Genomic DNA, 14,456 nt, shown 5'->3' on the forward strand with positions numbered 1-14,456 from the left:
CCAACAGTCAGTTCTACAGTGGTAAATAAATACCAGCAAAAATAATTGTCTATATATACAATATATCTATATTTTGCCTAGGACCCCTTTATGGGTAGAACCACTCCTAGACATTAAGATATGTAAATGTCTCGGCTTATCCAGGCTGCAATATCTCTTTTCTACCTTTTCTACTTGAATATAATCACAGTTAAATGTAACTCTATTGATACGGCTTAACATTTGAAAACGTATCCCCACTTCTGGTTGTTCCAAAAAAATCGCACCCTGAATCTGTCAACTACAGGAAACATTGTAAAGGTGGACAGTGTGTACGTGGAGCCCGCCCGCGCATGCTACCTGGTTGGTACAGGGACCTCTGTGAGCCCTCCGAGCGTGGTCGCCTGAGCCAGCCGCACGAAGGCCACGAAGGGTTTGTCCAGGAAATCAACCTCGCCGATCAGGACGTTGGACGCCTCAGCATCTCTGGGGATCTTCTTTATGAATTTATTCCTCAGCTGCGGAGATGGAGATGGAGGAGAAGAAAAGGAAGAATCCAGGGAAAGACGGCATTCAGACCAAACGTCACACAGTAATACAGTATTTATTTTCCCATAACGAAACACAGGTGTTCTCCATCCCACCGATCTCATCTCAGTCCCTGCTCTAGGAAGCAATATCTGGAAGATATATAATTTAACGTTGACATTATTGCTACAGGCGATACCATACAACTAAACCTGCGCCTTATTTGTGCCCAGTATGTTATTCTATTCACACTGCTGTGTTAGAGCTGAGAAAGCTTACTTGGCCATTCCAGTGTTTACTGCCGTGCAATTCCAGCCTTTTCGCATCTGATAAAAGTGTGATTTAGGTCTCTCTTATCTGATAGAATATGTGATGAAGGTTAATCTGTTATCTCCCTGATATTTCCAATTCGTCATGTTCAGTCTCATATCAATTTTAATAGCTCCGAAACAGAGAATTTAGAGTTTATTTCTAAAATGCTGTTTCATTCATCCCAGCCTCGAGAAAATATACAGCCAAACAGATAAAATCCTCCTAGGCGGATTCGTCTAGTTTACTAGGCTACTACAAACGCTTGCAATGGAAACAAAAAAGGATAAAAATAACTTTAATGCCTATTACGGTTAATCTTTGCCCATCAGTTATGCTACAGTTGTTTTCATACAGTATTTGTAGATCTTGAGGGAAGAGAAATGTAAATTCTTCTCCCCTTTCCCCCTCCACATTTGGTTTCTGGGTGTAACTGCACTAATCCAAAATCCATTACAATCCATCATTCATGAATGTGTGTTCAGAAAAAGCAAATAATGAATTTATATTTGTAAACAAAATACTCTCAAACCCACAAACAGCTTTAGACGATATTAGATGGATGATGTTATTACTAGAAAACATTATAATATGCTGATATCTCCTGTTACACCCTGGGAAAAAAAATTACAAACAAACAATTTTGTTTTCCAGTCCTGACTGCGGAAGTGGTAAGGTGACTACTGTATGACTGGCTGTGTTGCCAAATGCTCTGCTGGCTGGCCACTGACTCCACTGCACTCTTCCGTGTGCATGAGTGTGCGGGTGTGGGTGTCCACCGAGTAATGATGCCAGGGTATATCCTGATAAGCAGCCTGCCTGCTGTATGTGTGTGTGTGTGTGTGTGTGTGTGTGTGTGTGTGTGTGTGTGTGTGTGTGTGTGTGTGTGTGTGTGTGTGTGTGTGTGTGTGTGTGTGTGTGTGTGTGTGTGTGTGTGTGTGTGTGTAATGATGATGTTGATGCACGTCCACATGATGGGCAGGCAGTGTAGTGCGCTGTGGTGCGGTGTGGTGCAGTGCCGCTCTGTCCTGTCTTGTCTGCATGTGAGTGCGAGGGCACGAGGATGCACTCCCCTAATGGAGGCTCAATGATGACCCAGACAACCCTCCCCTCCCCACCCCCAACCCCCACGCTCCGCTCCACTCCACTCCCTCCCATCCACCCACCCACCCTGCTCATCATCATGCCAGGAGCAGCACATGCACATATGCCCATCCCCTCCTGGCTCCGCCTGACTGTGTTATAGGCACACACGTACACAACACATAGCAAATACACATTCATACATTAATAAATGTGTATGTGCACTCACACACTTACAGTACACACACACACACACACACACACACACACACACACACACACACACACACACACACACACACACACACACACAAATATATACTTCGATACCCTCCATGGCTCTCTTTCTTATCTATCTGTCTATCTATCTATCTATCTATCTATCTATCTTTCTTATCTATCTGTCTATCTATCTCTTTATGTGTGTGTACAGAATCCTCTGCAATATTAAAGGCATTTGCTGGGTGCAACATCATACATACGATCATGCAAACATGACATTTAGCATGTGATTCATCTCTTTGCTAATCACGTGTGACATTTTGCAAAGGGAAATCCAATAAGACTTCCTTCTATGTCTCAAAATGACTGCTGACCATCTTCACAGAATTTTACCTGCAATACTCAACTGCTACAAATGGACACACGTTCGTGGTTTTCCCTCAAGACTTACGTACAGTAGCTTATTAACTGTTATGATGACAACATTAAACCCGTCATAAAATGTCAATTATCATCCATCCTCTTGATTGTGTATTGGAAATATACTAATATAAATACTGTATGTTGTCATTATTATGACTTATTATATGGTGTGACGTCATCGGTCGAATGCTCCATTCATTTCAACGGGGCTCCCCAACGTTCGAACGTCTGTTATTTTTTCGATAACGGACGGGTTGGTCTATAACAGACCGCTGTCAATGGCAACAAGACTTTTCACTGCTAAAGCGACTTTTCAACAAGACTCTAATCAGCTGCTGTGATAGACAACACCTGTTGTCCTGGCTACCTAGCTGTTGCCTAGCGGTGTTCCACAACGGCACTGTTTTGTTTTGCGCAGCAACAATCTTTTGACATTAAAAACTATAATAGACTTAACATTAAATAGGCCTAAAGAAATGTCCCCGCCATGTGTGAATCATTTAAGTATATCCATATAATAAGCGGGTTAACTTTCGGCGAGTCGGTCGCTTTGTGGAATAGCAGCACTTCAGAGAGAACAAGACCCCTCCGCTCCGCGTCGGGGTCTAAAGATTCTCTCTGTCGTGCTGCTATTCCACGGTAGCGACCTTCTCGCCGAACGTTAACCCTTACATAACTTGCAGTCAGACGCTGTGAACTGTATTTAAAAAGTGTGTGTGTGTGTGTGTGTGTGTGTGTGTGTGTGTGTGTGTGTGTGTGTGTGTGTGTGTGTGTGTGTGTGTGTGTGTGTGTGTGTGTGTGTGTGTGTGTGTGTGTGTGTGTGTGTGTGTGTGTGTGTGTGTGTGTGTGTGTGTGCGTGTGCAGGTGTTTTCACTAAATCTGATTATCCAGAACATTAAGTATAATTATAATATAATATAATATAATATAATATAATATAATATAATATAATATAATATAATATAATATAATATAATATAATATAATATAATGTAATATAATATAATATAATATAATATAATATAAAGTTGTCATAGCAGTCAAAACTGAGAGTAAAGGCCTACTCTAATAAATCAATAGTTTTTTATCATTGGTTTCCTTCCTTTGCTTTCCTCCAGTGACAAAACAACATATAATGTTTGAAAAGGTCAGCATAATTCCCATAGAAATGGCCTCAGCTGAAACAAAAACCAAGGCTCTCATGTCATGTCAACAAGCCATTTCCTACCAAAAACCAATACTGGTTGCCAGAGCAACTGTAGACCGGGGAAAACAAAGCCTGAAGCAATACAGAAAATTGTCATTGTAAATACCAGAGAATATAGCATTATAAACTCCCCAAAGTCATGGCGGATATCATCCCATTTACACGACTGGGGCGACGAAGGTGTGCTTTTCTGTGCAATGTAATGCAATCCTGCAAAATGATGAAAGGAGGGCAATACCAACGCCCCTGAAGTGTTTACCTGGTCGTTGCTGGGTGTGTCAGCAATATCATTCATGCTACGGCTCTGGGCGTGACCTGCAGCAGAAACAAAAGAGATGCATGTCTTTATTAGACAACTGAACCACGCAAACGTACACAAAACCTTCTGTATGTGGCTTCTGTAACGCTTGTATTTATTTATTTATTTATATTTATAAATATTTATTATATTCATTATTATTTTAATTTTTTTGCCTTTAACATTTTGCATGCGTCTATATGATTGAAATGGCAATGCAAAGGGATACTGAGTGGGAAAGTGGACAAGACAGCAGTGCTACGACAATGACACCTTCTCCTTCCTCATACTGTACCTGTCAGAAAATTGTTACGCTTCATCTGTTTTTCACAGGTAGGGGTGTATTAGGGCAGGGCAACGTGCCATGACCCCCGGGCCGCAGGTGCAAGGACCCGCTAAGGCTGCCTGCGGCTTTAATTATATTTAATTATTTATTTATTTATTTTTGCCTTTATCATTTTTGTGATAGGATAATGAGAGACGGACAGGAAAGGAGTGGGGAGAGAAAGATGGGGAAGGATGGGCAAATGACCCGGGCAGGAATCAAACCTGGATCACCAGTGTAGCAGGTCAGTGCCCTACTGTTACAGCCACGGTAGGGCCCTGTAACACTTTTATATGTGGCCTCTGAATGCACAAGCAAACATACATGGGTATCTTTCCCATTACAAGAAATGTATGGAAATTGTGCAAAATGTGTCATGGAAAATATAAAAATATAAAATAATATAAAACTTGAGAAAGGACATACGGGCCGAAACGTTGTTTTCTTAATAAATTGCAGCACGATGGACAAGAGTGTGCGGTATCTTCTTCTAAAAAAAATGGAAAATATGTGCCATGTGTGATGCTCATGTTGTTGAGTTGTTGAGCATTTCTGCATGGACACTGTATTGCTCTGGCGTTGGAGATATGCAAAAGAAGAAATTCCGTCAAGCACGGTGGCAAGAGAAACATAACAATGACTACAGTGAATAAGTGAGGTGTTAAATTATCAGAGGCAGGGTGATCATGAAATGCAAAAGAGGAATGATCCCATTCCTCCTAAACACTCCCTATATTGAACACATTGCTCTCTGGCAAGAGATTCACTGTAGATCCATCAGCAAGACACATACACGCAGGGAAGCTGACAGGGGGGACAAAGGGATAAGTTGTCCCGGGCCCAGGGAGAGAGGGGCCCAGTAATGGGTCCCCATTACATTATATATATTAGGTGGGTGACTGAAGAGTTTGTCCCGGGCCCGAGCGGCCCTGCATGCAAAGAACAATTTCCTCCCATGGGCATTCGCAACTGCTGATGACTGCTGTTAAACTCAGCTGATGTAATCTCCCTACGTACGACTGCTTACTATTGCTCAACTATCCTTTGCAATATACCTACCGTGTAATGTGCAATTCATACTCCATGTATTATTTGCTTTGCCCTTGTTCCTTTTCCACTTGACCCTTTCACCTCACGCCTTCATAGCCTTGCTGCCTGATTTCAGGCTACTGTTGCGTTGACATGCCAATAAATGTTTTCAGATCTCAATGTGATGCGTTGTATTAGCAGGGGCCTCCCTCGTATAAAAAAGCTACGTACGTACGTAACTTCTCAGGCAAACGTTCAGATGTACTGAGAAAAAAGCGTGTGTACTCGAATGAAATCGCATATATAATGGAAAAAAAAACGGTTTGCGGATTGACACACCTGATATTTTTGATGCATAAGTATCTTTGCAGATGTTCAAACACACAAAGACACAGTAGGATACCGATGCAAGTCTTAGTGCAGTACTTTTTTGAACAAATGCCCCCCTGTACCTCATCATACTCCTCCCAACGCCCCCTAGACCTCATCAGCCTACCAACGCCCCCCTTAACCTTTAAGAGGGTGGGTTTTTGAACATTCTATAAAAAGAATGTGATCTATAACAATGCAAGATTCTAAAATTCCAAATTGTATTGAATGACGCCCAGAATTCTATAGAACTTTCACTGCCCGAACATTCCTGTCACACCGGTGTGACGGTACACTCTTAGAGGTTAGTATTAAAAAATAAAATCGACTAATGCCCCCAATGGCAACTAAGTGCCGCCCCCTCTCAGCTGTAACCTTCCCCACGCCCCCCCAGGGTTCCCCAATGGCCCCTGGGGGGGGCTGTAGAGCCCCCGTTGATATTGAGAACTGTATAGCATATGGGTGGATGCCTCATTTAACCTTGCATGGGATTCAATCATTAGGAATTGCTTCACAAAATGTGTCCAGTAGTATGAGTGTCCATCCAAAAATGGCCGTCCACTTCAAAAAGTCTTAAAAGTATGAAAAGGGTTTGATGCACTCCTGTGTAAGACTTTCTGATGCCGTCAAAATCTTTTTATTGTTTTTTATTTTATTTGGATGGCATCTTAGTATATGAGCAGGGAATGATTGGGACTCACGTAGACGTCCGTAGCCGGCCCCCTGCTTGGAGCGCAGGTCTTCGGTGGAGCGGTTGAAGTTTGGCGGTGGGGGAGGAGCACGGTTAGGACTGCGGTCTGAAAAAGGAGAGGATGGAAGGGATTAGAGGGGGGTCCGTGCTTGCTTGCGTGCCTGCGTGCGTGCGTGCCTGCGTGCGTGCCTGCGTGCCTGCGTGCGTGCCTGCGTGCCTGCGTGCCTGCGTGCGTGCGTGCGTGCCTGCGTGCTTGCGTGCGTGCGTGCCTGCGTGCGTGCGTGCCTGCGTGCGTTCGTGCATGCGTGCGTGCCTGTGTGCGTGCCTGCGTGCATGCGTGCGTGCATGCGTGCGTGCATGCGTGCGTGCCTGCGTGCCTGCGTGCGTGCGTGCGTGCCTGCGTGCGTGCCTGCGTGCCTGCGTGCATGCGTGCGTGCGTGCGTGCGGTGAGAGATAAGACTAAATGAGGGTGTAGATAGGAGCGTGAGAGTAAATGGCTGTCTGGCTCTCCGTGTGCAATGGGGGATGATGCTGCTACAGGGAACAGATATAGCCCATGGAGAGGCAGGCATGCATGAGAAGAGACGCTCACTAACACCAAAAGGTGCTCTGTCTTCCACACAACTGGACCATGCAATACAAAGACTGTCGGATATGAGCAACAAAATTGGCAGACCAAATGCTTGATGCAAGGCAATGATGCCCTCCCTAGAAAGGCTGCATCCACTTGCACATCTTTGAATTAAATATGATTCTAATATAGTGTCATTTTGCTTGCAATATTTGCTGTTTTATTGTTGATATCTTTGCCTTTCAGATTTCTATCCGATCAATCTGTCTGCACAGTTACAGGTGTGGAGCCAACATAACATGGGCACTATGGTGTATGTGATATACCAAATCCAGCTTGAGTCGTGAATATTGAATTCAGGGAGGGATTTAGTTGAAAAGCTTTTTCTAGGGTTGACCATTGTACATGTCACTGCAAATTGCATGTCACTGTGGTGTACTTACTATATGTGACAAATACCTGTGAATCTCTCCTGACTCTTGAATTTGGAATTCAGGGAAGCATTTGGTTGATAGCTTATAGAGCTTATACTAGAGTTGGCCAGACAACATTTCACTGTACATTGCACATGTTAACAAGTGTATGTGACCAATAAAATCCGTTGTTCACATTTATTAGTCTATTTGTAGGTGGCTTGTTGTTTGCAATATGTTATAACAAACAGGCGCTGCCACCTACACCTGACGAAACCTGTGTGAGTTCGAAACGTTGTGTTGAATAAATTGGTGAGCAGCAACAGAGCGCTTGTTTTTTTTCTAGACGGCTCTTTGATCCAGCACCTGTTTTATTGGATGTGCACACATGCCATACGCTGCTGCTGCCATTTTTGTCCAAAGCAATTCACCTTAATGTAGGTACAGGACATTGGTTACAGTCCCTGGAGACATGTGATATTAGGTGACTTACTCAAGGGAACTTCAGCCATGGATGAATGGATAGGGTCGGAAGACGACACACATTCTTCCCAATGGTAAGGCTGAGATTTAAACCGGCAACCTTGTGATCCCCAACACCAACTTGCTAAGCATTAATTTAGGTCATAGCTGCCTATAATGTGTGGTAATGTTTGGTTGGTTTGCTTGACTATGAGCGACCGCACTGATTTGTCAACGTGAAGGGGCTTCTTGGTGAGATTAACATTACACTCTTACATAACATTACACTTAGCTGACGGTTTTATCCAAAGTGACGTAAAGTTATTACTTTTCAGTACAGGGTATGGGTTACAGTCCCTGGAGCAGTGTGCCTTGCTCAAGGGCACTTCAGCCATGGGAATGAGGTAGGGAGTGGAGGGGTGGCATACAAAACTGCAACCCTCTGATCTAAAGCCCACCTCCTTAACCATTAAGCTATGGCTGCCCTATATCCATGGCTGCACTTCAACTAGCAACCGTCTGATGCCCAAGACTTCAAACCATTAAGCCACAGCTGCCCACAATGTATTGTTTTGGTTGCTAGGTAATAAGCACTTGCCGCTGGCATTCCCACCACCTGATTTGCCGATGTCTGCGAGGGTCAGTGCGATGGATGGGGTTCTTTGTGAGAAGACTGACTTTCTAACCATTGGCCACAGCTGCCCACAATGTGCTGCAACGTACGTAATGCTTGGTTGCTGGGTTATTATAAGAACTCACTTCCGCCGGCGCCACCAGTGCTCCCGCCGCCCGATTTGCCGATGTCTGCGAAGGAGCGGTGGATGGGCTTCTTGGTCTGGTGCCTGTGCTTCCTCAGCAGCACGAAGCTGATCTTGTCTCGCAGCTCTGGACCAATTACTCCCTCCTCAATCTGTCTCTCGATAATGTCATCTGGAACAAGGAACAATTTATACCATTATAAGACGAGCAGGGTGGGTTTGGTTTCTTTCACTCTCTCTCTTTCTCTCTCTCTCTCTCTCTCTCCCTCTCTCTCTTTCTCTCTCTCTCTCTCTCTCTCTCTCACACACACACACACACACACATACACACTCTCTCTCTCTCTCTCTCTCTCTCTCTCACACACTCTCTCACTCTCTCTCTGATCCAGCAGAGCAATAAATAACATTTGGAGAGCATTGGAAAAGCTAATGAATCACTTTTTTCCCCACTTCCTCCATCCTTTAGAGCAGAGAGAGTGACAAATAGGTGGTGACGCTCCCTCCTTACACTCTACCCAAGTGTAAAAGTCATATTGGAATCATTCATTTTCCCATATACCAAAAAAATCTTTAATCAGCAGATTTTTTTGTACTATCATAATTTTAATTCCAAAGTTTAGCAGCCTATGACATATGTAATATTGGTTACTAATGGCTGTGCTTGGCAACATCATAAAACCTTGTCACTGAAAATAAAATATTTAAAGACTGCTGAAAAAAGTGCTATTAAAACTGCCTGTTGTTTACAATTATTTACAGACTTTGAACTAGTTGATCGAAACACTTAAAAGGCTTTGCTTTACCATTGTTGGACACAAAGGACCGTATTATACCAAGTTTTTTAATTAGGTTGCGGGCTTTTGGCCATTAATCAGATGAGGACAGTGATAGAGGAGGATATACTGTAATTAGTCTTGGTGTGGATGAATGGGCAGGGACCAATCGCCAAATAACCTTGGATTTAACTCCACGTCTCCAGAATGGACACAGACACACAGACACGCACAGATACACACAGACACGCAAAGATACACACAGACACACACAGAGACACACAGAGACACACAGAGACACACAGAGACACACGCATGCACACGCACACACGCACGCACGCACGCGCGCGCACGCACACGCACGCACACACACAGACACACACAGACACACACAGACACACAGACACACACACACACACACACACACACACACACACACACACACACACACACACACACACACACACACACACACACACACACACACACACACACACACACACACACACACACACACACACACACACAAGTTCTACCCTTCCACAGACAGATTATTTGTGTACAGCATTGCTAAATTTGGAAATCAATCATGCTACCTGTGATTAGGTCTCCATATTTTCCTGTTTGTTTGATGGCACAGAATGTCCAGGTTCTGTTCGCTGCCACTGCCCACTCAGTCCCGCCCAGTAGCGGAACAATTGCACACAGGGCCCCAGGGCACTACACTAATGGAGGACTCTGGGCCCAGGGGCAAATACCCTGCTTGCCCCCCCCCCCCTATAGCTCCACCCCTGCTCCCACCAGTGACTCACTCACCCACGATCTGCGGTAGAGAGTAGCCATCCAGGTCGAGCAGCACAGCGCCTGTTTGCAGACAGGTACGCAGCTCGAAGAGGCTGTGCAGGGACAGCGTGGACACGTGGGGCTTGCTCCATCTCTCTCCACCTTCCTCCACCTTCTCCTCAAACTTCACCCACCTAGTCAGAAATAGCATGGGGAAGAGGGTAACACAAACACAAAGGGCACACAAACAAGGTTATTCATGGCCAGTATTAGGTCTATTGCATACAACAGTGTCTATAACTGTTGGCCATGCGGGTTTGCGCATGTGTGTGTGTGTACATGTGTGTGTGTGTAATGATTCTGGTGCATGTCCTGAGACTCCCAGTTGTCCAAGTTAGTTTCTAGTATTCCACTCATTTCGAATAATACTAATTCAGCTGTGTAATCTACCTACGACTCTCCTGATATTTCACTGATTCTTGAAAGTTTGGCAAAAACATGTCCCTGCAGTAAAATATTAATTCTGTTGAAAATCAACTAAATTTTCACAAACAAAATGAACCCAGGTAATGGCCAAGGGGTGTGTCACACGAATACACAGTTGTTTGAAATATTTAAGTGTAATTTTGTTACTTTTCATGGCTATAAACCTGTCCACACCCTGTAAAAACGCCTGTCCCAAGGACTGGCATCATCATTTCAATTGACTTAAAATACAAAAATCACTAACAGAATTGAACAATATCACCATGATGTGGAAGACCATATTAAAGTGGTTCTACAGATGTGCACATAGTGGATGTAAAACAATATTTACTATTATTTACTGATTGCTCAAAATGTGTCAGCATATTGGTCACCACCGTCAGATTTTTTCTAAAAGACAATAAAATCAGGTATGCACAAGGTAATTTTCATTACTGAGGACCCCTTTTCAAACCTTTAGCTCTACTGCCTACTTCACCATCACTGAAGCTTCTGTAAGTTTATTATTTTGTCCTCAATTTGTTAATTTGTTTGGACACTGGTACTGTCCCAACCATAAACTGTCAACACCGTCGGGGGTTTTAATAGTATTGTATTACATTAATGTTAATAAATATATTTTTTTTTCAGAAAAGGTATGAAGCACCCAAGAAACAGAGCGAAAATGAAATGGCTAATGTGAACAAACAATGCATAATATTTAAAAGAGTGTTTTTTTGTCTCACACCGTCAGCTGTCACCACCGTCAGATTTTGTTCTGCTCATCATGTTGTTCCATATTTTACTAAATTGTTTGGGGCTGGTTAATAAAACATTACTAGGCATGTTAGTAATAATTGTGATCCAAAATGATACTCTAGCCACCACTGAGGTGCATTTGGAGGTTTTTTTGTCAGAAAACCTGACGGTGGTGACATCTGATGGAGTTCACCAAAAAACACATGTTTTATGTGTTTTTGACATGTTTGAAGAATATGCATACAATAAGTATCTACAGTTATGTTGAATTGTTAAAGTAATTCACTTTAATACAGTAAACATGTGTTTTTACTTCTAATTCTGTATGCCGCTGTTGACAAAACAAGAAAGAGCCCATTTTATGAAAAATGTTAAACATGGGGAGCTTGGCCAATGCATTCACTGCACAGCCAAGACCTACATCTATGATAATAAACTCTATATATTTTGGATTTGAACAACTTAAAAGCTGTTTTTACCACATTTTCAACAACCAGTGGCTTACTTCCTAGATAATCTAACTAATGAAGTAAAAACACATGCTCATGCTGTGCACACACAAAAATAAAGTGTTTATGCAAGATGCCATTGACTTGAGAGGGCTATTTATTTTGCTAAATGCAGGTACTAATTAGGCCACTTTCACCACTCTCAGATTACTGTCACCACCGTCAGTTCTTAAGTCACCACCGTAAGAAGGAGTTTTGGACATTTTAAAGGAATGTGCTTACAACATTTTCCTTAGGAGTTGTTGAAATATCAAAGTAATAGCCAATTTAAGACTACACGAATATTTGTGAAATTACAAAAAATTGTTTGTTCTATTTAGGCGTTAAGTAAGCATCGTATGACGGTACATATTTTAAAATTAGAACACATGAAACAGTATTAAAATAGAACAAAAGTGAATTTTCAACATTTAAAGGCATATGTGTGAACCAAGAAATACACATAATCACTTAAAAACTCCAGATACATATGCAACCAAATCAATACAATTTTAATAACTTTTAATTGTGTCTGACGGTGTTGACAAAAAACAAGGTATGATCGGACAAAAGCCTGATTTCTGAAAAAAATACATAATGGGGAGATTGGCCTTGTGCATTTCTGAAAAGCCAAGACCTTAGTCTACGAGGATATACCATATAATTTTGTAATTCACTTTGTTTTTTTCTGTCAACATTACAACCTGTTTTAGCCACTTTCTCAAGAATCAGTGATTTCACACTCCTATTTCCGGTGTACCACTATACCAGAGATTCTTTAAGTATATAGAGATATGCCAATGTAATAGGTTGCTATGGGCACCTAACATGACCAGGTTCCGGTCTGCCTAAAGGGGCGTGTCATAATACTCCTAGCATTGAGTAGAACAGTCCTTAGGTCTGCCTAGGTCTGCCTAAAGGAGGATTCTCTCCCCCCCCTTGCAATAATAGAACCCGGAAACAATGGGCCATGGAACCTCTCTCTCTCTACTCTCTCTGACTATACTCTACTATATTTTTAAACTCAACGTTTCTCAAAGTGGGGGGCGGGGACCACTGTGGGGTCATGAGGGGATGCACCGATACCGATACTGGTACCGATATTGGCACCCGATACTACTCATGATACTCATACTCGTACTCGTCAAGCACTTGCCGATACCAGGAACGATACTGCTATTACACAAAACAATGCAAACTCATGTTCTGTGGACTTGAAAGCAGCATGGAAAAAAGTGCCACCTCATACATTTACTAACATTTAAATCTACATGGAAATGGACAATAAAAATATCACAGGTGGAAAAAAACAAGGCCATGCATTTATTTTCATTGTATTTTGGTGGTAAAAGGTATCGGTATCGGTACTCGGTATCAGCAAGTACACACATTAATGTACTCGTACTTGTATCGGTTTTCAAAAAAGTGGTATCGGTGCATCCTTAGTCATGAGGGGATGCTGGAGGCCTGTGACAAGTTGGCAGGAAATATATGACAAAACAAAACAAATAATTGAATACGATAAGTCACTACTGTAAGCAAAGCAAAATGAACACAAACAATAAGCTAAAAGTAATTCCCATTAGTTAAGAGCTTCATTACTATAATAAGCAACTGCATCTCTGGTGGAGGATCTACTGTGAGCGTGTTATCATTTTCTTCATCATAATGTATTTATTTTGTTTCCTGCTGTCTTTGGACGGGATGCACCAACTCCATTGAGCTGTGAAAGGGGGTACAAAATAGTGCAAGATAGTGCTCAATAGTGTTGCACGGCCCATGTCAGGGCTCATTTGTATGAAAAGAGGTATTAGGAGTGGGTCATACCAGGCTATTTAGACCCATTGATGAATTATTATATTTATGATGACTTTGGATGTAAATATGTATATATATTGTTCAGCACCTTTGTAGCTGATTATACATAAGGTTTTGGGATGGGTGCCCTCTGGTGCCCACTTTGTATATAGCTTACCCTTCACTTTTGTATGTGACACCCCCCCAAGCCATGTATATATACCACACCCTTTACACCTGTTCTGTGTTGCAATTTGGACGGTTAGTCCGAAACGTCGTGCCATTAAATATTTGGGAGCATTTAACAGTGTTGCGGACCTTTATTTTCTTTTCATACCAGGCTATGTCAGGGGGCCTTGGCTGGAATATGTGGGGCTGTGGTGTCATGGTACAGTTTAGGAAACTGGTCTACAGTACCTGGCCGATTCCTTCCACTCCAGTTCATCGCCCTCATGCTGCAGCGTGTCCATCTCGGTGAAGAGTGTGGGATTGGGCATGTCATCGTCATCGCCCAGGATGTAGCGAAGACGCTCTGCTGCAGGGGACACTGGAGGAGGAAGACACAAGCATTACAAGTAGTTGTAAACCATGGATATAGCACCATAGATATAGCACCCTAGATGTCACATGGACTACCCCCTGTTTATTGGGACCAAATGGCTGACTTTGATCGCCGCCATCTTTGTTCAGTAGGTAACACTGCTTGAATGTACATGAATTGGCA

General features: G+C 42.8%; 1 protein-coding gene across 1 annotated transcript in view; it reads right to left on the reverse strand.

Moving 5' to 3' along the window:
• slc4a5a (solute carrier family 4 member 5a) overlaps positions 1-14,456 on the reverse strand; it is a 57,961-nt gene that overhangs the window by 29,707 nt on the left and 13,798 nt on the right. Inside the window, exons 4-9 of the mRNA XM_063194921.1 lie at positions 14,150-14,279; positions 10,257-10,417; positions 8,684-8,839; positions 6,474-6,569; positions 4,011-4,066; positions 340-497 (exon numbers count right to left, since the gene is read on the reverse strand). Coding sequence (XP_063050991.1) covers positions 340-497; positions 4,011-4,066; positions 6,474-6,569; positions 8,684-8,839; positions 10,257-10,417; positions 14,150-14,279 — 757 coding nt within the window. The remainder of the gene's footprint in view (positions 1-339; positions 498-4,010; positions 4,067-6,473; positions 6,570-8,683; positions 8,840-10,256; positions 10,418-14,149; positions 14,280-14,456) is intronic.

The sequence above is a fragment of the Engraulis encrasicolus genome, chromosome 3 (assembly GCF_034702125.1).
Source record: "Engraulis encrasicolus isolate BLACKSEA-1 chromosome 3, IST_EnEncr_1.0, whole genome shotgun sequence".
NCBI lineage: Eukaryota > Metazoa > Chordata > Actinopteri > Clupeiformes > Engraulidae > Engraulis > Engraulis encrasicolus.